The 26,377-nt window shown below is 39.8% G+C and overlaps 1 protein-coding gene across 21 annotated transcripts in view; it reads right to left on the bottom strand.

Moving 5' to 3' along the window:
- Positions 1–26,377, bottom strand: part of MAST4 (microtubule associated serine/threonine kinase family member 4) — a gene marked incomplete at its 5' end in the record, with an annotated part of 197,844 nt that overhangs the window by 66,882 nt on the left and 104,585 nt on the right. Inside the window, one exon of one of the 21 annotated variants that reach the window (XM_083403578.1) lies at positions 21,908–22,364. The exons of 18 other annotated variants lie outside the window; for them this stretch is intronic. In XM_083403578.1, the coding sequence (XP_083259704.1) occupies positions 21,908–21,999 (92 nt within the window). Of the gene's footprint in view, positions 1–21,907; positions 22,365–26,377 lie in introns of those variants that run through there. 2 more of the 21 variants (XM_083403577.1, XM_083403576.1) reach the window with 2 other exon arrangements.

Genomic DNA, 26,377 nt, shown 5'->3' on the forward strand with positions numbered 1-26,377 from the left:
CTGCTATATTCAGAACAGCTTATATTTAAATGTCAGATGTCTATTAAAAAGAAAAGTATGGCATGTCTGTTTCTACATGTAAAAAGACATGCACCCCTATTTATTTAATTGCCTATTAACTGTTAAAATCAACTTAGCGCTGGTGAGAAAGGTCACATTTGAAACTGAATATTGTTACTAAGAAACCACTTGCAATTCTTACGCCCTCCCCATTTCACACTGTTTCAAACATGGGCTACAATCACTTTGATCATCATTTAGTGGCTATAGGGAAGGCTCAACTAGCTGGGGTTTTTTGCACATTGGATAAGGGGTCATCACAACTCAAACCACCAACAGCTGGGCAGCAGCCTTCTCTCAAACCCCTCATATAACATATTACATGAATATACTAAGGGAGCAGATCAAACACATAAGGACCCATAAATCAATATTTACATACAATCACGTTGCAATGTGGTGCTACTAAGTGCAGCTTTCAAGATAAGGCAATCAGCAGCACAGATAATGGCCCTGTTAGGTATGCTACCATTAATGTTTCTTCTTCAGAGAGAGTCGTTTACTATGAATACATGGGTAAATTACTGGCAATAAAGGTTAATTGCTAAAAAGAGCTGGGTGAAAGGAATGTGCTGGCAGCAATTGCTTTTTATCACGCTTTTCACTTGAAATCTGACATCTGTTTTAATCATTTATAATAATTTCATTTTAACATCCTTAATTATTAATATTTACACTTGTAATGAAGATGGATATATGGGCTGTAAACTATTATGGCAGAACCTTTAACAGCATACACTGACTATTGTAATATATCCCTTAATTTTGTTGTCATTGTAATGTGCTTGCTGGTTGAGCAGAAGATAAAGCTTTAAAAGAATATGGGTCTTTGTATTTGGAAAGCACAACAAATGAAGTGCTTTCTAAACCAATTTTAAATTCCAAATGTCATGTAGGAACACAATATAAATTGATACAGGCAAGGATGAATGAATGGAGGATGGAGGCTGCAGGCTTTTTTACTATTAAAAATGTACAGCTAAACATAATCTCACAGAGGTAGGCAACCTCTGGCAAGATATGGTATGTGTCCACTTTGTTTACACTAGATAAGTTTACACTATATTCAACATGATGTGAAAGGTGACTTCAGATTTATTTGCTTTGCTAAGCACAGATTCCAGAGCGCCAACTCTGTTTATGGCACAGCAGCCTAAGGTGCAGATGAGGATAATAATAATAATAATAATAATAATAATAATAATAATAATAAATATTTATACCCCACCACTCTGGGTGGCTTCCAACACAATATTAAAATACAGTAATGCATCAAACATTAAAAGCTTCCCTAAACAGGGCTGCCTTCAGATGTCATCTAAAAGTCTGGTAGTTGTTGTTCTCCTTGACATCTGGTGGGAGGGTGTTCCACAGGGCAGGTGCCACTACCGAGAAGGCCCTCTGCCTGGTTCCCTGTAACTTGGCTTCTCGCAGTGAGGGAACTGCCAGAAGGCCCTCGGCATTGGAACTCAGTGTCCGGGTAAAACGATGGGGGTGGAGACGCTCCTTCAAATCATCTGTTCAACATAGGCTATGAGAGCAACAAAGGACACAGCAATTTTTTTGGAACAAAGCCTCTATAAATGTATTGGCAAAAATTATGCAACATGTTTGCACCTTTTAAAACTATTTTACTTCAGCATCCTTATTAACTTCAGACAAAAAGGCTTTTCATCTATAAAACAATCTTGAAGCCAATAGCAGTTAAATAACAGATTAGCTTAAGTACTACTAGTTAAAGCCATTTGCTTAGATCAAACCTAACTATGGTTACTTGTTATGAAAACACACCTTGGTGTACCTCAAAATCATGTGCTTCCCTTTGCCCTCCCCATATGCAAGGAGATTGAAACATTCTGGTTTCACTTTTTCACAAAGCACAATTTCCTCCTACACCAAAACTCTAGAAACTTTGCTTTAGTCTAACTAAAGCTAGATAAACATCGGAAGAGCAAACCACATTTTGATAGCCTGTTTTACAAACACAAACAATATATACAATTCTAAAGTTTAAATTGGAGAGAGGTGAAGACATACTTTGCCTGGGTACAATTTGGTTTAGGACTGGCTCTGCTATTTGTCATCAAGCTCCTGACTGTGAGAGAAGGGTTAAATCTTCCTTTTCCATGCCTTACACACATGCACAATTATATAGGAAGTCAGACTATCAGCACAGTAAATTGTTCCTGAGCCCTGCCTTAGTCTGCATTGTATTTTTAGTTTATTATCCATGTAATGCAAATATACACAAGATGAAAAAACACATAAATGTTAAAATTTAACTCCAATGGGGCATGAATGTTTAGTACCATATTCTTGTTACGCAAGGATTTACAAAGCATGGTTGGTTTCATAACTACGTTGCTACTTTCAGCAAACTTAATTTCACAGTACACAAATATTTTGCCTCGCCTCTGTCTTTAAGGGCAAAAACTGAGCATTTTTTTTAACAGCTTAGATTTATGCCAGAGCTTTGTTTTCAGTTCCAGGGCTATATCCAAAAATGTGTGAAGAAACATGTATCTTTGTATCTGCAGGGTGCATTTCATATATTGAGGAGAAAAGCATTAATGGCTATTTTTGTGACATATTAAGTGGAAGTTTGTTTCAAAAGAAATAACTGACCATGCTGACAATTGGGAACCCAGGTTGAGAGCTGAAATGTGCATGTTAAACTGATTCAGCCCATGAAGCTAACAGGGCAGAGCCCAGAGGGCAGGCCCATGCAGGGCTTGTCTTAGGCCTGGGGCACGAGTCTTGTCCACGAGACGCAGCACCTAATCTGATCTAACGCTACATGCTAGTATAGTGGACACTCAGGTTGTGAATGTGATCCGTGTGGGAGGAACATTCTCAACCCGCAGCGTTCGCAACCCACAGCGCCACATCTGCACATGCACAAAGTGTGATTTAGCGCTTCTGCGCATCCGCCGAAACCTGGAAATAACCCATTCCGGTACTTCCAGGTTTCGGCGCATCCGTAACCCGAAAAAAACACAACCTGAAGCATCTGTAACCCGAGGTGTGACTGTACGCAGTAACACAGGTCCAGATTTTACTACTGAAGCCTTGCAATGCATATGGACAGGCACGGCCATTTCGCCCATTAAGTCCCCAGTTGGCTGTAAGGCCCGGGACATCCTTGGCATAACAGTCCAAGTCCGGCAGGCCCCTGGCACTCCCCTCAGCCAGCGTAGCCTTCCAATGCCCAGGACAAGTATACCCAGCTGCTCCCCACCCCAGTATGGGCCTGCCAGAAGATATTTCTTCTTTTTCTGGGATCCCTTTGGGAGGGGAGGGAGAGAGAGAGAGAAACATCCTTTCCATCACCCTTGAAAGTTCCCAAGTCCCTTCAGTCTGTTTATTTCCCAGTTGCTTCCTCATCTGTTCTCGGCTTGCCTGCCAAGCTATACTGCCTCTTTGCCTTATGGCCTACATCCCTGGCTTTTAAAAAGCTTACTCACTTGTCTCACACACGAGGGTAATATTTTGAACAGGATTATTTTAGAAGTGCCACGTGCTCATGAAACATAGTTTGACCCTGGTGGTGCCTGCCATATTTTCAAGATGGCTGGGTTCTCTGTGCCTATATGCCACTTTGATTAGCTGCAATTAAAATAATAGTAATAGCCCAAGATTCCCAATCTGCAGTCTTAAACAAATCTTAAAATATTTATAAAGCACACATGAAAATATCAATAATAATAATAATAATAATAATAATAATAATAATAATATCTTTATTGTCATTGCCCCCTTCGGGGACAACGAAATTACTTGGCTGCTCCATAAAAACACTAATTAAAAAATATAGTAAAATACAGCAAGGGAGATTAGATGACTTTCAAAGTCCGGGCTTCCCATTCAGGGAAATAAAGCAAAGAATGGTGCAAAATACTGCAACAGTAATATAGAAATATATATTAAATTCTGTATTCACCAGCTATGTGCTTCACATTTAGATCTCAATTGAGCAGAAACACTGTATGACACAAGCATTATCCCCAAGAGAATTTATAGCATGGCAGGGTTTTCAGGTCTCTGGTTATCATTTAGTTAACATCTAGTTGGCTGAATCAACATTTATTGAAATGTAAAAACTTCATGAGCTAAGAAGGTAGAACAGATGAAGGCAGGCAATGGCTATATTATTCTGTACACTGGAAAGTTTCGACGATCCAACTTATTATTACTTTATATATTTATTAACAAGAGTGCATACTGTTTTCACAGTGCAGTCATCCCACCCTTCCTGGTGACTTTTGGGGCTCCGCAGGGACTTTTTCCTCAGCCTGATACTCTCACAGTGGACACTCGGCAGCTGGGTTGTCTTCCTGGCAGGGAGGCTAAAGCTTAAAAATCCTGCACTGAACAGGCAGGTGGGAATGGATGGCCTCCCAAGGACCCTTCAAACTGTGCAAGGAAGGAAGAGGAAGCAGTTGCCCAAGGGCCTGTGGCTTTGTGCCTGGCTGTGCTTTGCTGGTAGAGTGTTTTTCCTTCACTTTCTAAATCTCATTCATTGCATCAACGACCCAAGTTGCAGAACAAGTTCGAGTCAAGTTCAATCAGGGGTAGGCAACCTAAGACCCGGGGGCCGGATGCAACCCAATCACCTTCTCAATCCGGCCCGCGGACGGTCCAGGAATCAGCCTGTTTTTACATGCGTAGAATGTGTCCTTTTATTTAGAATGAATCTCTGGGTTATTTGTGGGGCCTGCCTGGTGTTTTTCCATGAGTAGAATGTGTGCTTTTATTTAAGATGCATTTATGGGTTGTTTGTGGGGCATAGGAGTTCGTTCATTTCCCCCCCAAAAATATAGTCCAGCCCACCACATGGTTTGAGGGATGGTGGACCAGCACACAGCTGAAAAAGGTTGTTGACCCTGAGTTAAATGATGCTGAGAGCACCATTCCTCACTGCAGCATGGCAATGCTAATTGGCCTTCCAGTCAAAGTGAAGCTGATCAGATCCCTCCCTAAAAGGTTTAAGGTGGATGTCCACAATAGCCCTGGAACACATGCCTCAGAGCATGCAGTGAACAAGCAACTGACTGACAAAGAGAGAGTGGCGGCTGCCTTGGAAAACAACCACCTGTTGGAAATGGTGAATCAGTGTTTACATAGTTTACTTTGGGAGGTGGGAAAGATTCCCAAATTGCTTGTTCCTGGCATCAATTGGACATATTTCCCTAGCAAGTTCTAATATTTATTCTTCTTTCTGTATCTTTTGTCTTGATTTCATGCTGGAGAAATCAAGCAAACCAAAACAATAATTCCATGCCGAATCTCAAGATTAGGACAAGTTATCCCAAAGAAGCATGATTTTAATTACAGCAGTCAGTTCCTTAGCAGTTTTCATCTCTAGGCTTTCAATATTTACTGTATGTTAATCCTTTATTTGCAAATATGGAGAAATCTGTCCCTAAAGAGGTATTAAGCCTTGCATACATAGCTCCCCTTCTCCTCTGCTATTGTCAACACATGCCAAGGAGCACATCATCTACAGCATCCACAATTACAGGTTTACATTTTGCTGTATAGTTTCCAAAGATGTTGTGATTCATAACGGTCTCTAAGTTGCAATGCTGTGTCAGCTTTCAGGCAACAATAGCCTTATTTTATACAAACTCATTTCATATTTCTCACAGGTACCTCACATAAACCTATTTGGACATTTCTTCATAGTTTAGAACCCTCTACGAGTTTGAAGGCAAAGGTTTGAAGTGGGGAGCAACCTCTATCTGATTCCACAGAGACTCCATGCCTGATTTAAAACCCTGGCTGTGCAGGGTTCTAAATTGCGCAGGGAACGGCCACACAAGAAGAGAGAACTCCCCACGCAGTGCTTCATCGTGAAACTCATGAAGGGCTCTAAAGAGTGTACACTGTACAGGTGATGTGCTGGAGAGAGCAGAGTTTGACTGTGCACCCCCACTTCTTGCTTGTTTGCTCATCTTTAAGTATTCAGCAAAGTAGGTTGGCATGTTTTGATTTTTGAAAATGGGTTTTAAAAAAGAAAACAAAAAATGCTGCAAAAAGACAAACTGATTAGAGGGAGAATTGAAGAGAGAGCTCCAAAGGCATTTCTGAGATTGCTCTATTAGCAGAGGAGAAAATGACATGCAGTACAAAAATTTGCATTCCACTATATATTCTTAAAATGGAACAAAACACAATTTGTCAGCAAATAACTAAACTTTTAGTTATTATTAATTAATTAATAACATGCTTTTAAAATCCCACAAGCTACTTTTCATTGTAGCCTCTATTAATGCATCTTATTGAAAGTTTACATTTACAATTTCATCAAAATGCTGCACTGGTCCATTAAATATAAATTACTAGCGTAATATTGATTAATTTTTATACTGACGAACACTGAGAGTTCTACCTCCCCAAAGTCACGCATCTTGTCACACTGACAGAATTAACCTTAATTATTTCACAGCAAAAGACCTAGCATCACAGCACATATGCAAATCTAAACAGTTAGGGAACTGCCCTTTGATTCAAATGTTACCTTTCAAGCTAGATAAGGCCCAAGTGAGGAACATATGAAAAATTAGTGCAGTCAAATTTTAATGATGTGGAAATAATCCTGAAACATCTTATGAGCACTTAAATCTGCCACCAAGTACCTGCTTTGCACATTAACAGTTTCCACTTTTGGACAGGAAAGGGGGGATTTGATTGCAAAGAAGAGGTCTGTGGAATGGGTTATCTGCATAAACAAGGAAACAAACTTTTTAAAAAGCTTTCCTCATATCCCATCATAAATTTAACCTATTTTTGTTTGTGACATTATTAGAAGGATCTCTAGAAGACTATGGCTTATGCTGCTCCTGTACAATTTTTTTGTGGTGTCATTTTGTATTATGTCAACATGACATTTCAGTGAGAATGATACATTTCCTTGGATTTTTAAATATCCTGTTACATAATCTGGAGTACTGCTTGATATAGACTTCAGCTGAATATGTGACTAGTAAAATATATGGTGTTATATGATTAGCTGCTATATAAGCCAATTTACTATGTGACAGGGTACACTTGACAGAATTAGGCAACCAGCCAATTTTGTACATTGATGCCTTTATGAATAGACAATTTTAAACAGTATTTCCACCACACACCTCCTTGAGTCGATATCATATTCTTATATTTTCTATGGATCCATTGACATCCAGCTTCTGCTCTTAGGAGGTGGCCAAAACAGTCCAAAGCTAAAGTTATTTATTCTAAAATATTTATTAAGGCCATTTTAACAAAAGGAAGCTAAATGGTTAATAATTAATAGCCTAGGAACATTTATTGTCACAAAGAGGGTTTTAACAATTCACTGTTTCTTAGCCCATTCAATTTATTTAGTATATTTCTAGGCTGTTCATTGGTAAAATTCTTTGGATGCTTCAGAAAATATCAACAGCACACAATAATACTATCATATTCAAGTCACTGCCTCTACTGATATTACCAATTATGGTCAAATTTTATCATTTTTATGGTGGGAACAGCTGGCTGTCAGCAGCTGGAGTATCAACAAACTTACCTATTAAGAAAGAATACTTTCATCTTGATATGAAAGAACCTTATCAGGCCGTTCTATATCTTGATAGAAACCAGATTAGACACTTATAGCAGAACAAGAATATGTTTCTATAAGATTATATGATCTACTATGATTTCCAAGTTGGGCTACAGAGTGAGATTTAAGACTTTTATTGTCTGAGCACCTTGATGGTATCAAACAATTTAGCTTGGGTGTATATTCTTTTATATCTCTGCTTTATAATGAACAAACAGGAAAAACACAAAACATGGAAGATTTATTATTTATAATTAATTAATAAATGTATTTATTTATGGAATAAATGTATAGAGCAACCTCATCCCTGAACATAAAGATCGGGAGATGGCATAGGGAGCAAGAGATCTTAAAGATAACATAGTCCTAAGTTGTTCATGGTTTATAAACAATAAGTAAGCATTAAACTTAGCCCAATAGTGTATAGGCAGAAAAGGTCAACTCTTTCAGCAATAGTGATATACTCTGACAAAAGGTCTTCATGCAAAGGAACCAACTGCTGCATTTAGCTGCTGTAGTTTCTGGAAAGAAACATCCCCAACACAGTGTGTGTTGCAAGCAATCCGATGTTTATTACTAAGACATACACCACTGTGGCCAAGTTATCCTTTTCCTGGAAAGTCCATAGCTAATATACCAACTAAAGCTAGCAGAAGATGCAAACACTTGGTCCTCCAGCAACAAAGCTGAATCTAGGAGCACTCACAAGCTGCAAGCCTGTTCTGTTAAGAGTAAGAGCAACCCAATCCAGAACATGTAACTGACCAGCTCCCAGATGTGAGAACCAACCATCCAAATAGTTTCTGACTCAGACGTTACAGAAAAAGAGAGCTGTGTGTCATCAGTGTGTCAATGACATCAAGCTAGAAATCACCTAATGATCTATCCCAGTGGCTTCATACAGCTATTAAATAGCACCGGAGATAAGTGATAGCCCTGCAACATCCACAACATGATTGCCAAGGGTCCAAAAGGCTGTTCCCCAGTGCTACAGGTTGGGGAAAACTTTCCGCAAAAACTTATTGTTTATTTTGAGGACCTGCCCTTGCATTTATATTCCAAGGCAATACAGTGGTACTTCGGGTTACATACGCTTCAGGTTACATATGCTTCAGGTTACAGACTCCGCTAACCCAGAAACAGTGCTTCGGGTAAAGAACTTTGCTTCAGGATGAGAACAGAAATTGTGCTCCGGCAGCACGGCAACAGCAGGAGGCCCCATTAGCTAAAGTGGTACTTCAGGTTAAGAACAGTTTCAGGTTAAGTACGGACCTCCGGAACAAATTAAGTACTTAACCCGAGGTACCACTGTATATTTATATGTCACCCTGTCATTCTCCTAAGCAGAAACAGTTTTGAAAGCTCAGTTACCGTACTTTTACATCTTGATACTGGTACGAGTCTTTTTCTTTGGATCTCTCAATTATTTCTATACCATGTAAACACCACACTTTGGCTTTACAATTTGCCATTATTTTTAGGGTGTAATGTAGGCAAACACTTATGAGTCCTAAATAAACAAACCAGTGAAATCCAATCAACAAAAGCCAGTTCCTGAAAACTTGCCCATCACCAAGGAAAACATGGATTCAGCTTCTCTATGACCCAATAAAAATATTATGTTTTATGCATAGGCTCTGTCTTATGTATTCTCTTTGTTCATAAATGTTTGCAATAGGTTATATATGGAAAGGCGTTGATGTCTTCCCCAATTACATTTATTTCATTTCACCTCTTAAATCAAACATTTAAAATAGTATTATGTAAGAAGAAAAATCAAACTTTAATTAGAGCTACCAAGAACAGTCTGAAATGTGCTGCTCAGGAAAGAAACATATGTGACTGCAACTAAGATTACTTAATATAGACAAGCAACAAATGCTAATGAAGTGTAAAGCAGGGGTACAACAAGGATGTCACAATAACAAAAGATGTGATATATTAATGTTGGTTGAAACACACAAGGCACAAATAAAGCCATCTCTTAACATTATGTCCAAAATAAATTGAATCTTCATTCAAACGCTGCTTCCTTTTACTGAGAATTTATCAAACTGAAATGTATCAGGTAACAATGGGTTCACACAGGTGACAGGATCTGAGTTCAACCATACCATTCTCATGAGAAAAATTATATCTGACCTGGTGCTGTGTGAAATCCCAACATTTAATTTTGGTTCAATTAAATTGCAAAAACCTTCTCATCCCCAACACTGTTTCAAGAATCTAACAATGGAAATAGAATGATACAGTTAAGGAATGATGCAATTAAGGATCCCTATAACGTCTTTGCTGTCAGAATTCACCACAGCTGATGCATTTTCAGGCTTCCACCCACACACTTTCATAACAGCCATATACTGTATCTGCTTTGTTTTGTTCCTTTAAAAATGACAGCTTAAGTTATTAAGATATGAAACAATCTGACTGGTATCTGATTGGGTAGAGAGGATGGAGGAAATAGGACTCTAAAAACTTCCTTACATTAAAAAAAAAGTTAAATGCAAATGCAAAACCAAATGTCCCATAGTGCAGTTGTCCTGTGCCATATACTGTACAGTGGTACCTCAGGTTAAGAACTTAATTCATTCCGGAGGTCCGTTCTTAACCGGAAACTGTTCTTAACCTGAAGCACCACTTTAGCTAATGGGGCCTCCTGCTGCCGCTGCACCGCCAGAGCCCGATTTCTGTTCTCATCCTGAAGCAAAGTTCTTAACCCAAGGTACTATTTCTGGGTTAGTGTAGTCTGTAACCTGAAGCGTATGTAACCCAAGGTACCACTTTACACCAATCTATCTTAGGTATATACTGAGAAAATTCCTGCATGCAAGTAATTACTGTCCCTAATTGAAAAAGTAGCACAACACCTTATAAGTTCAAGGAGCTCCTTCTACATATTTAGAAAGTTTCTTGGCATAGACTGTGTTTACACAATTACCATTCTTCTCCTGACCGTTTTTTAAACATTCACGGGCCATTGTGTTTTTCTGCTGTCTTGTGAACTATCAAATATAGCAATCCTTTTGTTTACTTTTCATGATCACTTATCATGAAGAAAAGAGATGAGTTAAGGTTCCTTGTTCTTGCTAGGGATTCTTTCCAGACACTCTACTCACTTCAAGCTTTGAGTCATACTTTGTGTACACAAGCCACTGGATAACAGAGTTCAGAGACTGTTAACTTAGAGAAATTTGGTAAACAGCAGCTTTCATGATGTATCTTTCACAACTTCCGCCATACATAATGACAAATTCATTCAAATATTTTATTTTAATATATATTTTGGTCAGCATTTTTACAATCAAGAATTTTCCACCTAAACACTCTATTAATTTTATCCAACACACTGTTTAGCAACTGTTATACATAGTGTTTACTCTAATTTAACAACATCCGTGAGGGAACATATGACTGTAAACCATGCTGAAAGAGTAGTTCAAAGCACAACACAAGGACAACAACCCAGTTCATGGCATCAACTGATGTCTTCTGTGTCTTGTGATAACACAGTTAATGGAACTTTTTTTGTTTCAGCATTGCATGTCACTCACCGCTCTCGTTACTCCCCATGTTATGTATTAAACCTTAGAAGTATACGAACTGCCACACAGCTTGCCATGACAATGCATAACGTAGCCAAAACATCCAATCACACAAAATTGTGTGAAAACTGTCTGGGTTTTCTTGCAGAATGATATCCTGACACTTTTTTCTTGGAAAAGGAGCAATATTAGGGAGAGATCAAAGGGTTGTTTTTCTTTTCATTTCATTATAGTAACAGTGAAAACAGGATATGTTGAAAACTCTCTGGAGCATGGGGATGGCACAGAGGAAAAGGGTGAGGGGGAAGTCCCATTGTGCTAGCAGAAAGCCTTGCACACATACAACTATTTTGTTGTATATTGCCCACAGATAGAAAATGGCAGTTAAGTTGGTTCTAAATGAACCTTTTCCTGTTACTAAAAGGACTCTGATGTTCATATTATACTAACCTTTTTAAAAAAAAACAAAAAACAACCACCACATGAATGTTCATATAACATCTTGGTTTTTTAATTCAAGCCAGTATGGAATGTTGCAACTTTTTTTTCTAGCAGACCTTAAACTACTTTCCTTTAAAGAAGACTTCAAATTCATAATGGTGGGGTCCTAGCTCTTTAATAGTTGCTTAACACAAATTTAATGGTAAGGGCATTTGTCAATTAACATAAGAAGTTTCACAGCTTGAATATCTGCTTGCCACCAACCCTAGCAACAAAAAACTCTGGAGAGAGAAAAGAACAAAAAAACTTCTACCACACAGGCCTCTCCCAGTTTTCTAGTTTACTGAAGCTACCTGATTTAGTACAGATGACTAGAACTCTTAAGTCCTCTGCTGAATGTACAAATAGGAAATAGAAGATGGTATAAATGGAAAAATTCAGTTCAGCTCTGAAACTACCTCACAGATTATATGACAAGACAATTACATCATGCTATGCTCATTTTAACATAAGGAAGTAGCAGGGGGAAAGCAGTGAGTAATCATGCCTGAAGTCAGAAGAAACTTTTGTAAAAACTCTCCTGCTTTCTACATGTCCCTTCTTGTGCCCTCAGCAAAGGAAGGCATGGCCTATTCATTAATAATCTTTGGGTGGCACAGCATCAGTCATGTGCTTTGGCATAAGCCTTCTAAGTGAAAACCAGACAGCCACAAAACTTGCTTAACTACTTTTCCTTCTCTTTCAAGCAGCATGCGCTTATGGCAACAAAATTATATACGAGAAATTATGTTGCTAATGTCGTTTTATTTAAGTTGAAAAATAAAAAGCTGTAGAATCAGAGACATGGTCACAAAGGTTTCTTTAAAAAGTTGAAACATCCTATTTAGATAGATGAGAAAGAAACAGAACTCTGTGATGCTCATTTGCTTTCCATTGGACAACATACGGTACTCCTAGTCAACATTAAAAATAATCATTATCTATAATGTTGGACTTCACTCCAAACGAAACGGGTGTTTCTGAAGTAGGTAGATTCCTTTTGATACGAAGTTTCTAATGTGCCAAAAATACTCAGTAGAAAACATTTCTCTAGGAGACAACCTTATACTAGATGAAACACCCTTTACTCATTGTAACGCAGTTTAAATGCAGGCTTCTTCATTGCAAAACAGATATTGGGAGGAATAAGGCATTAGGAAACAAAGTAAAAGGAAGAAGCATGACTCCAGCTCATAAGGTTATGAGTCACCAAACTGACTTTACTACAAAAACATTTAAATATAGCCGTCATTGTTTGGAGAGAAGAGTTAAGACCTATTGCACACCAAGCACGGGGGAGGCAGGCAAGTGTGAGCAAGAACCAAACAAAGGCAGCATATGGGCGAAAAACGAGGCCACAGCTTTACTGGTTACCAACACTGTGGGGTTTGGGCATGGCATGGGGCAAGGAGCCATTCTTCCAGGCAGTCCACCAGCTGGCCCAATCTCTCATCCAGCCTGCCTCCTTGGGCAACCTGAGGAGATGCCAGCAGGTGGTTTTCCACCGCATAGTGGATCATTTTCAACCATAGATAAAGTTGCTTCCCAGCCCTATCAACCAACAGCTGTTTGATACCCCACCCCAATGTATTTCACTGAGAGTAGGTGGGTCAGTTGATGGTGGCATCAGAAGCTTCAGGGCTGCTGCAGCCCCAGGTTTTATAGCCCAGGTGCACATAAAGGCCAGCACAGACTTCACCCTGGTCCACACCCAGATGTGGCTGCAGGGCTCACCAGTCTTGCTATGGATTAGAATCAGGTCTATGCCCTTGTTTGCTTCTTCAGTACTGCTTTGCTTCTATTTCTAGCTCAGTAACAGTAGAAGACAAGCCACCCCCAGGTATGAGCTGTATACATAGTTTATTGCACACTAAGAACTGCAGAGTCATAATTTCGACCTCAAGCTTGTGAGATGTTTGCCAAATATGGTGGCCACCACTATTTTAAGAATGGGAAGTAATAAGAAATTGATCTGTGTTTTATACTCAACATACTTTTTGACATGCTCATGGAAACTCATGCTCATTCAAACAACTGCTTTAGTATTACTGTACAGCCTAGTACTACTTTGCATAAATACTTTTTTTTTAATTCAGACTTCTTAGTGTTTAAAATCCATTTAGCTTACTTGCTAAAAAGTTTGATTGACTCTTGGTGATCAGGTAGCCATTCCACCAGTACTAATAAGAACTAAGTTGTGTTATGTGATCCCCAAGGACGTGCTCTATTGGGAGCTGGCTTCAGGCACTGGGCCATTAGCAGACCAACTCTGTGTCACAAAGATGTATGCAAATGTGACATGAAGGCTGGCAACATTAACCCCGCGATGTAGGAATCCCTTGCAGAAAACTGCAGTGCCTGAAAACAAGTTCTGTATCCAGAGCAGTGACCAAAGGAGGAATGACCACAGAAAAGAACGCAGAAAGAAGAAATGCCATGGTACACCTGCATCAGGACATCTGGACACCTTCATTTGCCCCAAGTGCAACAAAACATGTCTCTCCTGTATTGGTGTTTACAGCCAGCGCAGGCCCTGTAACTTTCCAAAAGTCTGACTTCACCCCCAAAGGTGTATTCTTTCACTTTCTCTCAAGACAAACGGATGCCAACCAACCATAGATTCTCACATACCTTTTCATTTCACATTTAATTCAAGCCTATGTGTGTTTACTTAGGTGTAAGCCTATGAATGGCCACTAAGGAGTATCAGTGGAACTTGCTTTAAGGTACTTGTACTGCCACACGCGGGTGGCGCTGTGGGTAAAACCTCAGCGCCTAGGACTTGCCGATCATCAGGTCAGCGGTTCGAATCCCCGTGGCGGGGTGCGCTCCCGTCGTTCGGTCCCAGCGCCTGCCAACCTAGCAGTTTGAAAGGACCCCCGGGTGCAAGTAGATAAATAGGGACTGCTTACTAGCGGGAAGGTAAACGGCGTTTCCGTGTGCTGCTCTGGTGCCGGTTCGCCAGAGCAGCTTCGTCACGCTGGCAACGTGACCCGGAAGTGTCTGCGGACAGCGCTGGCTCCCGGCCTATAGAGTGAGATGAGCGCACAACCCTAGAGTCTGTCAAGACTGGCCCGTACGGACAGGGGTACCTTTACCTTTACCTTTTACTGCACTCTTAGGTAAAATTAATCAGTAAAGTGATTTTGTAGTACAGTAATCAATGTACATTGCAACATTTTAAACAACTGAGCATTTAGACAACAGAACTAGTGAAAATGGGAGTCATTTCTTTTAATTGTTTTTTTGTTTTGTTTAGTCGTTCAGTCGTGTCCGACTCTTCGTGACCCCATGGACCAGAGCACGCCAGGCACTTCTGTCTTCCACTGCCACCCGCAGTTTGGTCAGATTCATGTTTGTAGCTTCGAGAATGCTGTCTAACCATCTCGTCCTCAAACATGCTGATCTCCCAACTTTTAATTACAGAGGGTTTCTTTTAATTACAGAGGGTTAAATCCAACATTGCCTTCCATTCACACAATTTATTATCCTCTCCTCCCCCTACAATCCCCTTCCTAGCCTTCCAGTACATGTTTTTTTTTGGGGGGGGGATGCTGCAGAGGAGAAGCGAGGAAGTCCAAGTCCTTTTGCAGTAACAAGACATCTGTTCCCACTTGTGTGTAAACACAATTAGATACAACCTAGAATAATTAATTCAGAACTGTGTTGAAATGAATATGGAATATAAAATTTTAGGAATAATATGCATTGGGGGAAAATTGTGTAGGGACAATTAAGGAAGAAAATGAACTATGGCATTTTTACTGACACCAGACCTGATGAAATAACACCTTCAGACAATAACAGCTAGTACGGATAAACTGCAGTACAGTTTGCTTTTTTGAACCTTCTCCAATGGGCAAATCAATATGGAAGTAATCTTAGCATCCCAGACTTCTGAAACTTGTTTCTATCTATTGGGACTAGTGCCTATCTTCAAACTGCTACTATTCTACATCTGCTGTTTCTCTGCTGGATCATTTTCAACAGAATCACAAGTCTCTTTTCCCCTGATGATTAAGATTTCACCACAAGCTGTTTTGCCCTTCCGTTTTATTCAGGTTTGAAACAAAGTGTTCTACCACAGCAGGTCTAAGTAATCATAAAGGATGTGAATGTTAATTACACTCAATGGTTCTGAAAAGTAGTATCAATGAATACCAGCATCTGGAGCAGCTTGTAATTACTTAATCTGAAAATGTGAAGCTTGTGGTTTCTGAGAAAATGAATAATATTAGGAAATGGTGTACGGGAATAAACTTATTCCTTATCAAAGCTTGATTTCCATTTCCATTTCAATATATCCAAATTTGTTTAAAACAAATGTCCTGCTAATACAAATAATAGACTGACTTAAAGTGCAAACTGTTGTATGAAAGCAGAGGCCACACCTAAGAATTATTCTAGATGTGAGATTAAATCCACCTGATGAACACAGGCAAGTCAAGACTAGATTAACCATTGGTCTGATTGTACATGGAATAGACTGGCATCTATTGTTTTTTTTTTTTTTAAAGCCAGCAAGTTAGGATATGCAATATACAAAAACAAAAAAGCTACAAATAAAGCCAACACCTTAGAGATTCATGAGGAACGAAATTAACAATAAAGATAGAAACAGAGTCTTTAACAATCACTCTAAAATCTCATATAGAACCTACAATCCCAAAAGGAACTCTTTGGCAAATAAACATGGGTTACTTCATATATATTGAACAACCAAATTTGTCCTCAGTGATATACCAATGTTGTTAATAAACTCTCATATAATCACAAAAAATTATGTTCTGCTTTTCAGACCAACTGCCAAACGCAACAACCCAACACAATTATATGGTGATGTCACAAAATAAACAAAAAGTAAATTATTTAAAGTTCTTAAAAGTTATACAAATCTGTGCAATTCCCCCCTCAAAAACCACCCACCAAATTCACCACTTGAGAAATAATGTCCCCATTCACACTTAACATTAAGTCAAACCATGGCTTAGCATAACTGAGCAGATGCGATTGCCTTCAGTCTCAGTTCCTGCAGCTGCCATGATACCTGGGGCTGAGCCATGGATTGACTATATGTTACAGCTTACCAAGGTTTACATTTTTGTCTTTCTGAGCCGTAAGCTGTGCTACTTAGAGGTGCCAGAACTCACCAGGAACACCTCCCTTGTTCTCATATAATGGCAGTGGCACCCACCTGAGAGGTGCCGAAACTGAGTTCCAGTGAGTTCTGGCTGAAAAAAAGCTCTGGCCAAAATAAAGTTTGATTACAGCTTGTGCTTTATCTGCAGCAAGACAAACCACAAGCCAAGGTTCAAATGTATTGCTAAGCCAAACCATGGCTTAGCCCCCAATAGCACAGCCGCAGCCAGCCTTGGGGAGAACCACTGCAGCCAAGATCTTTACATCAGGAAGTCACACATTAGCATAAAATCATAGTTTGGCTTAGCAATATATGCAAAATGGATCAATGCACTACCATACTAAGGACAAAACTAACAAGCAAACAGAAAGCTTTTCATTGCTTGTTTGTTTATTAGTGACATTTTAAATGATAAGTAATTCAAAGCAACTTACAAAAAACAGCACATGCATTTAAACAAGCATAAAACTAAAACAGAATAAAAACTAAAAAACACATTCATATTTATGAAGTGGCAGGGCTAACATATCCCATCCACTGAAGGAGGCCATTTCATATCAACAGTTTGAACGGCACACTTTAGAGATAGAAGGGAAAGAAAAGCACCCCAGTTTACTGATTCATCTGTAGTACAGTCACGTGTGGTCTTCCCACAAACACTGCATTTGGTGTTCTTTTTATAGTCTCAAGCTCCAGTCCTGTATCTGGAAGAAGCATCACTCATGCCAAGCATCCATGACTCCATAGTATGTCACCAATGTGGTGCCTCAAGGGCCTGGAAGAGGTAACTGTACCATTTGGGGGGGGGGGTGAGCTTAGGTCCTATCAAGCTTTCTGAGGTCTGGGGTTCTGAATCTTCAAAGGGAAACAGCCCACTGGGCAGTGGAGGATCAGGACGTAGAAAAACAGTGCAGGGGGAAAGAACTATCCTTAGCAAAGTAGAAAATAGGTGTGCATATGCCCAATGATTATTTTCACTGGCTGAACCAATGGTGGATTATACAGAACCAATACAAAAATTAAATACTAAAGTTAGACTGGAACACAAAAGAAAATATTCTGTTGCTTATATGTGGCATGTGACATTAAAACACTGGATTCATAGCATACCCGGTTGCCATTTAACACTTCCAACTTTGTGTTTCCAAGCCAACCTGCTATGTGCCATAATGAAGCAGCCCTACTTGGGAAAGGCACACCCTTTTGGTCTCTAAGCACACTAATCAATTGTGGGCTCCCATGCAGTGAAGTTGTGGGTGGATGAGCAGGCAGCAAATAATGACACAGAGCCGTGTGGATTAAAATTATGCCACAACTTTACTGATTACAGAAGTATAGGTTTAACATAAGCATTAGGCATGGATCCATTACTCAACCAGTCCATTTGCTGGCTGATATGCTGTCAGCCAACAGGTGGGGATTGGTTCACGATGTGACCTACTTCTAGTAGACCTGATTTGGCCACTGGCAGGGATACTATGGCCCATCAGCCCCTGAACTGGGCTTCAGGACGAAAAGCACCACCTCCACAATCCCTTCCCTATCTCTCCCAACTAAGGATCCAGCCAAATGTCTCTCCTGCCATCAAAGGTTGTGACGATTGCTATGAGGTAGGCTAAAGCCCCAAGCCAAAGCAAATTTTCTTGTGAGCAAAATTTCTCCCCAGCCCTCCCCAGCAGTCCATAGCAAAGTCATTGGTCAGCAAACCCATTCCTGCAAAGAAGAGGTAAATTAAACAGGGGGTGGGAGGCTGAAAAAAAGCCCAGTGCAACTGGTTAGGCAAGCAAACAACGCATGCCTTCTATAGGCCAGGAGCGGACCAAGTGGAACAAAGTCTTCTGTCTGGTCTGCTCCATGGCTCAGCGCCCTCAGGACACCCAACTAGCTCCTTGAAGTCCCATCCAGCCCCCATTTTCCCACAACGAGCCTGAGACACTGGCCACTACCCTCACCATGTCAGGCCACAAATGGCACTCCTCAAGTAAATCAGGAAAGATGATATTCTTTTTTCAGCCAGTGCAATAGCAAAATATTTTGTAATCTGACATGATAATCAGAATGAATGCTTCTATAGGTTTAAGCCTTGGATTTAGCCAAGCTTATTAGTCATGCACATTAAGGGGCCTATGTAAAACACAGGGCTGGATTCAGACTTGCTCTTGTGCAAATGAAAAGGCTTCCTGCCGGAGGAAAGAGCAATGAAGCTATTTCCATGGATTTCTCTATCCCTATGCAACTCACAAAGGGACGCGGGTGGCGCTGTGGGTTAAGCCTAGGACCTAGAAGTTCGAAAGCACCTCAAAGTGCAAGTAGATAAATAGGTACCGATCCGGCGGGAAGATAAACAGCGTTTCTGTACGCTGCTCTGGTTTAGTCATGCTGGCCACATGACCCGGAAGCTGTATGCTGGCTCCCTCGGCCAATAAAGCGAGATGAGTGCCGCAACCCCAGAATTGATCATGACTGGACCTAATGCTCAGGGGTCCCTTTACCTTTATGCAACTCACAACTGCCTTTGTGGTTCCAGAGGTCCCCTCCCCCAAGCAGCCATAAGACCTTATCCAGCCCCAAAACATTTTAGTTTAGAAAAAAAACACATACAAGAAATGTATGGGACAGGAAAATTATGAATGGTATGAAGAAAGTGAATTAAGTTTTCCACCTTCTCATATACACTAGAACCTGAGGTAATCCAAAGCTGAACAGTATGAGATTCAGGACAGATAAAAAGAAGTATTACTTTGTATAGCTAATAGTTAAGCTACAGGCTACCACAAGATGTACTGATAGCCACCAATTTGGAAAATATTAAAAAAAGATTAGAAAGTTTCATGGAGAAAAAGGCTGTTAATGGCTGCTAGTCATGATAGCTATATATATTGCCTCTATCAGAAGTATGTGCCTCTGAATATCAATTGCTGGCAAACTATTGGAAGAGTATCATCACTGCTTCTGGGTTTCCCACAGATCAGCCATTCTGATCAGAAAACTGGACTAGGTAGACCCTGGTCTGAGATCACCACAGCTTTAGTTATGCGCATAACAAGAGTTTAGCAATGTGTCCACATCCGTGCTAACTATGGTTCAGTTTAATTGGCTTCCGCTGGTTCAAAATACAACAGCCAGATTCCTGCCTAGGATTCCATTTATTGCTCATGTTATCTCTGCTTTATAACAGCTGTACTGGTTGCCAGTTGGTTTCTAGGCCTAATTCAAGGTGATCACATTCATGCATTCATGTTTAAGTCCCAAATGACTTAGTCCTCAAATATATGAAAGACCATCTTCATTATGACACCTTTAGGTGCCAAGCAAATATCCCCCTTTAACCAGGCCTTTGGCTGACTGATATCCAATGCCCTTTTAAAATGTGTTGGGGAGGGGGTGGGTACCGGTTGTTGTTTTTTATTATGTATTTTATGTTTTTATATTGTGATTTTATGTTGTAACTGCACTGAGAACTGTGGGTATAGAGCAGTATACAAATTTAATAAATAATAATATTTATTTATCAGAATCACTCAGGTATTAAAATCAACAGGGTTTTTCCAGAGGTTTTTTTGGGGGGGTTTAGGAGAGCGTATTCTCTGTGGCAGCCCTTACATTGTGGAATTCCCTACTGTGAAGGAGGGGTCTGGCACCTTCTTTACAGAGCTTCTATCATATGTTGAAGGCATACCTCTTTACCAAGGCCTTTTGACACCTGAGATATACATTTTTAGGAACTACCCTAGTCCTGTGACTCTCTTGTTTTAAACTGTTTTGAATTTTAAATTGTTATAACCCACTATGGGACCTTATTATTATTAATGATGATGATGATATATCCATAAACAGATGCAGACTGTACCCAAAGTTTCCAAGAGTCAATAGACTATTTACACATCAGTAAACCATGAGTTACACTAGCCTAAGTACTAAAATGGGTCTTCTCTGTTGTGGTGCCCTGGATGTGGAATTACCTCTCCATGGATGTGCACCTGTCTCCTTCACTGGTAGTCTTCTGGTCCCAGCTGAAGATCTATGGTTTCCCTTCAAACTTTGGAAGTTGTGCATTAACTGAATTCCAAAAGTGGATGAGTTGCTACTGCTATATTAATTTTTTATTATTGTAATTTGTTTTATATAATGTTTATATATTTTAATATGGTTGTATGATGTGTATCTTTTATTTGTTTGCTTTCAAACCCACCCTGGGATTCTAGCTAAAGGCAGTCTAAAAATACATAAATGACTACATGTGAGGCATAGTGTAAAAAACACTTGTTAGCTCATTTCAGTTTTTTGTTTCTTCTAACATAGCTCTAGTTTCTAGTTTCTATCAAATTCACTAGTTATGTACTTCAGATTAGATCTTGTCATTATTCTGTTATTGCTTCTGACTGAAGTGACAAAAGCTGTAGTTACAGAAATGTATCTTAATACTTGACACACAAGTAGTATCAAAACATAGACCAATGAAAACATCCTGCCAAAATTTAGAAAAAAACTGATTAAATACTAATCAAGCTGTCACTCAACAAAAAAGGAGCCCATTATCACAGGTTAAGCAAAAGCACCAGATTAATGCAATCATTTCAAAAATAATAATCCAAACTTTATTTACATGCCACATTTCTCTAGTTATTTTAATTGTCTTCCAGAAAAACATTTTCTGATAAACAGAAAAATCACAGTATTAACAAGTGGCACTCCCCCCCCCCCCCCCAGTTAAAGAACTCCTTTCTGGAAAAAAGTGAATTAGATATAGAACATTAATTTGAAACTGAACTTTCTCTACAAAAGAGTTATTTACTAACCTTGAAACAATAAAAGGTTCAGTGATTAGATTTCATTGATGCACAAATCCAAATACTGAAACTTTTTCCCCTCTACCTATAGTTAAGGTAGCCATAAGTCTACAAACTAATTATAGCCTACTGAGTGTTAAAAGTAGCATGAAACCTCAAAACAAAGAAGGCGGAAGTGCTGAAGCAGTATTTACCTGCATTACAAGCTATTCGGCAACTGTATGCGGCCAAAATTTATTTACATTTTGAAAACTTTATAAGAACGGCAACAAACAACTAGAAGCATAAGCTTCCTGAACTCAGTTTTTACCTTTGTGTTCGCCGGAGTCTGTTTCCACTTCTCAAATGAGGCATTGTAAAACTTGAGAACACAGTCCAAAAATGTGGATCAGACATATCCATATTCCTTCCTTAAACACACAAGTTCTGTTTTTCCCCTTTAAAAAAGGAGGGATATATACAAAAAGGGGAAAAAGGAAAATAATCCCGATTTGATTATCCTCCTCCCCACAGAAAATGTAAACATTAGCTCCACTCAAGGCAACTTTAAAGCACAGCAAAGCAGCTGGATACTATAGGCTTCCTTAGTAGCGAACAACTTTCTGTTCTCAATTAAAAATAAATAAAAAACTTTTCCTTTTTTGGGTAAATGATCTGATGCGTATGCTGCCAAGCTTTAAATAAAAATTGCAATAGTTTTAGCCCTCCCATTCTGCTGAAAACCCTGTCCTTGTACGTGTGATTCAGCCAAAGGTACTTTGTCATCTGTTTGGAAGATACCATTCAGGTTCATTCAAAGGGGGGGAAGGTTATAATCTTTGTTTTTTTCTGTAGCTTTCTTGGTGGTCATAATTTCAACGTGGAATTTTGTTTTAAGAGTCTCATTAAATAAACAACATAGCCAGTTTTAATTCCTTTAGTATTAATGAAGAATAAATCTCAAAGTTCACACAGTTGTTCCCCCCCATGCTACTTCAGAAATGAGATCATCTTTCAGAGACTTTTCCAAGACTTAAACCTATCACTTTTGATACTATCTTCCTGATTATTGAGAGGCTGCGAACAAAATCAGGATCTCCTTTACTGCAGAAGAAAGAAAGAAATCATCCTATTTTAATCTTTCCACTGCAAATACACATTTCTTCCAGAATTCTAGCAGTCACTGATCTAAAAAGGAGAGGATTTTAGTAAGAGGCTTGCAAAAAGCTTTATTCCTCCCCCCCCCCAACCAGAGGGTACTCGAAGCACCTTTTCCAAGTAAAATGGATGCCTTATTCACTGTGTGATCACCACTCATGTTCACAGCAGAAAAAAATAAGTCATTCACCCCAGAAGCGTTATTGTACGAAACATATAATAGGCAAAACAGGTATTCTATTCATACCTAAAACCAGTAAATTTGTATGTTTGTCTTAAAGAAAAGTGACACCAGGGAGTTCCATGTTAAATCTGTAATTGTTAAATAACAGATGTAACTCTACTTGCTGGGCTGGGAACTTATTAATAATTGGCAAAGCTGCAGTACCTGTACCATGGGTGAGGTGAACAGACCAAGAGTGGGAGGAGAGGTATCCTGCCACCCATCTCAAAACTAAAACTCATTGCCCATTCATTCCAGCACTGAAAACAAAAACAAAAGAAAAAAGAAAAGCCAGAATACAGGGTGTGGCAGGAGAAACTATTTAATAACTACAGCTACACCTCATACTTTCTTCCACTTGGAGGCATCTTGAGCACCTACTCATTAGTCCCAATACTAATTCTTGCAGCTTTGCAGTTTTATACCCTTAGCCGCATTTGGATTCATATGCCAGAATCATCTATCATTCTCACTTTGTTCCTTTAACTTCAGTTCATGCTCTATCACCTTTCTCAAGTTTTCCATTCTTGTGTTACCCTAGTTCTAATGCTGCCCTAGTTTCCTCCTGTACAAAGAAGTACGCCTGGCTATTTTCAAAAGCGGTAAATTGGATACAGTCTTAGTCATGCTTAGAGCAGAAATTATTTCTAAGCATGACAAATGCCACAATCCTAACTTCCCTTAACTGAGAGTCAGCACTTATCTTCATTGCTATTGGAAATGTAAAGGCATTTCCTCATGGCGACCACACATGATGCAGTAAGAGATGCAAAGCAAATCCTATCTCCCTTGTGAAACTGCATGTAAACAAATTCCCTTTTTTTTTATTTCAGCTCTGGCTGCTTCACCAGCTATAGCCCCTTTTGGACAGAGATGACTTGTCCTTCATGCTCTGATAGATTATGTGCTCTACATGTGGCTGCCCTTGAAGGCAACTCAGAAACTTCAAAGGATCCAAAATGCAGCAGCCAGATTGCTGAATGGGGTTCTGTTTAGATCTCAAACAACCCCTGCTCTAAAACAGCTCCAATGTTCATTTCTGGGTGCAATTCAGGATTCTCGTTAGTATTTAAAGCCCTAAATGACCTGGGCCCAAAATACCTGAAAGGCTGCATCTTTTCCTACAGACTCTTTCAGATGCTAAGATCAGCAGAGGGGGTCCTCTTGTTTGTTCCACTGACTGCAGAAGTTTGGGGACAGGAGAGGGTGTCCTCCCTGTTAGCCCCTAAGTTGTGGAACTCCTGCCCCACAGAGATGCTTCTAGAATATTCTTTATATAGGATTTGGGAAATGCTGAAGATGCACCACTTAACCCTGGCTTTCAGATGGATATTTTAAGAACCCACCTTATTTCTAGATTCAGGAAGGTAGCCGTGTTGGTATGCCGCAGTAGAAATATATTAAAAAATTAAACAAAATTTTCCAGTAGCACCATAGAGACCAACTAAGTTTGTTCCTGGTCTTCCACCACTTCCTGCTAAACCTTACTGAGATTACAATACAACCACCTCAAACAAGTGTCAAAAGAGTAGGCAACTGTGCAGGTAACCTGGAGAGAAAGGGCCTCACACTCCTCATTCCTCCTTCTCCCCAAAAGCTTAACCTTTTAATGGCAGCTTAAAATTTGTCAGAAAACTATACAACACATTTACAATTACACCTTTACAAACTCTATAGGAAGGAAAGGAAATGGTGCAGTGATGAGGCTCGGAATGTTAAAATGGGGCTGAGCCCAACAAGCTGGAAATCTCCAAAGGGGCAGAATCCTCCCAAGACTCGCTGTAGTTGGTGATACTAGGCTCCAAGAGTAAAGAAGTAAAGATGTAAAGACCAAAATGCTCAGGGTGATCTTGAGATGGAGAATGAAATCAATGAGACATCCAAAAGAGAAAATGCTGCAGTAATGTAAAGGTAAAGGGACCCCTGACCATTAGGTCCAGTCGTGACCGACTCTGGAGTTGCAGCGATCATCTCGCTTTATTGGCCGAGGGAGCCGGCGTACAGGTTCCGGGTCATGTGGCCAGCATGACTAAGCTGCTTCTGGCGAACCAGAGAAGCGCACAGAAACACTGTTTACCATCCCGCCGGAGCGGTACCTATTTATTTACTTGCACTTTGATGTGCTTTCGAACTGCTAGGGTGGCAGAAGCAGGGACCGAGCAACGGGAGCTCACCCCGTCGCAGGGATTCAAACCGCCGACCTTCTGATCGGCAAGTCCTAGGCTCTGTGGTTTAACCCACAGTACCACCCGCATCCTTCCACTGTAGTAATAGGTGACTCCAATCACCGCCACACAGAATGGGGAGATTTGTCTTCCAGACAAGAAAAAGAGGTAAAAAGGTAAAAACTCTAAGTGACTATGCCCTGGAACAGCTGGTTGTGAAACTGACCAGAAGGATGGCAACCCTGGACTTAATCTTTCACATACAGAGATACACAATTTATATATGAAAAATCTTATGACGTTTACTATTTCATATTTGAATATGTGACAGGAAATATATAGCAAAACATAGCAGAGCTCAAACTAGAGCTTCACTACTGAAGACTACGTATAGCCAACCAACGTTATGAGAGGAAAATATCCAGTGGTACCTCGGGTTACATACGCTTCAGGTTACAAACGCTTCAGGTTACAGACTCCGCTAACCCAGAAATAGTACCTTGGGTTAAGAACTTTGCTTCAGGATGAGAGCAGAAATCGTGCTCTGGCGGCGCAGTGGCAGAAGGAGGCCCCATTAGCTAAAGTGGTCTTCAGGTTAAGAACAGTTTCAGGTTAAGCACTGACCTCCGGAACGAATTAAGTACTTAACCCGAGGTACCACTGTAATGAAGACAGAATCCTTTCTGTGTTACCCTAATCACAATGATTGACCCTTCACTCCCTCTAGTGGTTACAGTTAATTAACTGCTACCTTTTTCAAGATTTTGTTTCTACCACATTCACTGCATTTCTTCTCTGAAGAGTGAGAGAACTATAATCTGGAGAACATGAATTCCAAGTTATACATCATGTGTGTTCAACCCCTATTTATGCATGAGTTGAACAATTTATATTCAATCCATAACAAACAATTTGGAGTTCAAATCAAACTTCCACTGTTCTACTAGCTTAATAAAAAGCAAATGGGTTAGGAAAATAGAAGATAGTTTTGTGGTAACCTGGTTATCTCTCCTGACATCTAAAGGGTTAAAAGCATCTTACAACTTAACCTAGAAGAATATCAAGGACACATTGGTTTTATGAGGCTGCATCTATAGACATTCTTGCCACCAACATCTCAGCTAAAAAGCAAAATAGAGCGAAAATTAAGAAAAAGCACACTAGCAGCTGGAGATATGCTGTTGAACTGTAACAAAGAGGGGAAGAGAAAGTGATATTATACATCTTCTGTCCACTCATTATTTTGGTTTCTGTG

This window comes from Podarcis tiliguerta (genome assembly GCF_965153285.1).
Source record: "Podarcis tiliguerta genome assembly, chromosome: 11".
In the NCBI taxonomy this organism is placed as follows: Eukaryota; Metazoa; Chordata; class Lepidosauria; order Squamata; family Lacertidae; genus Podarcis; species Podarcis tiliguerta.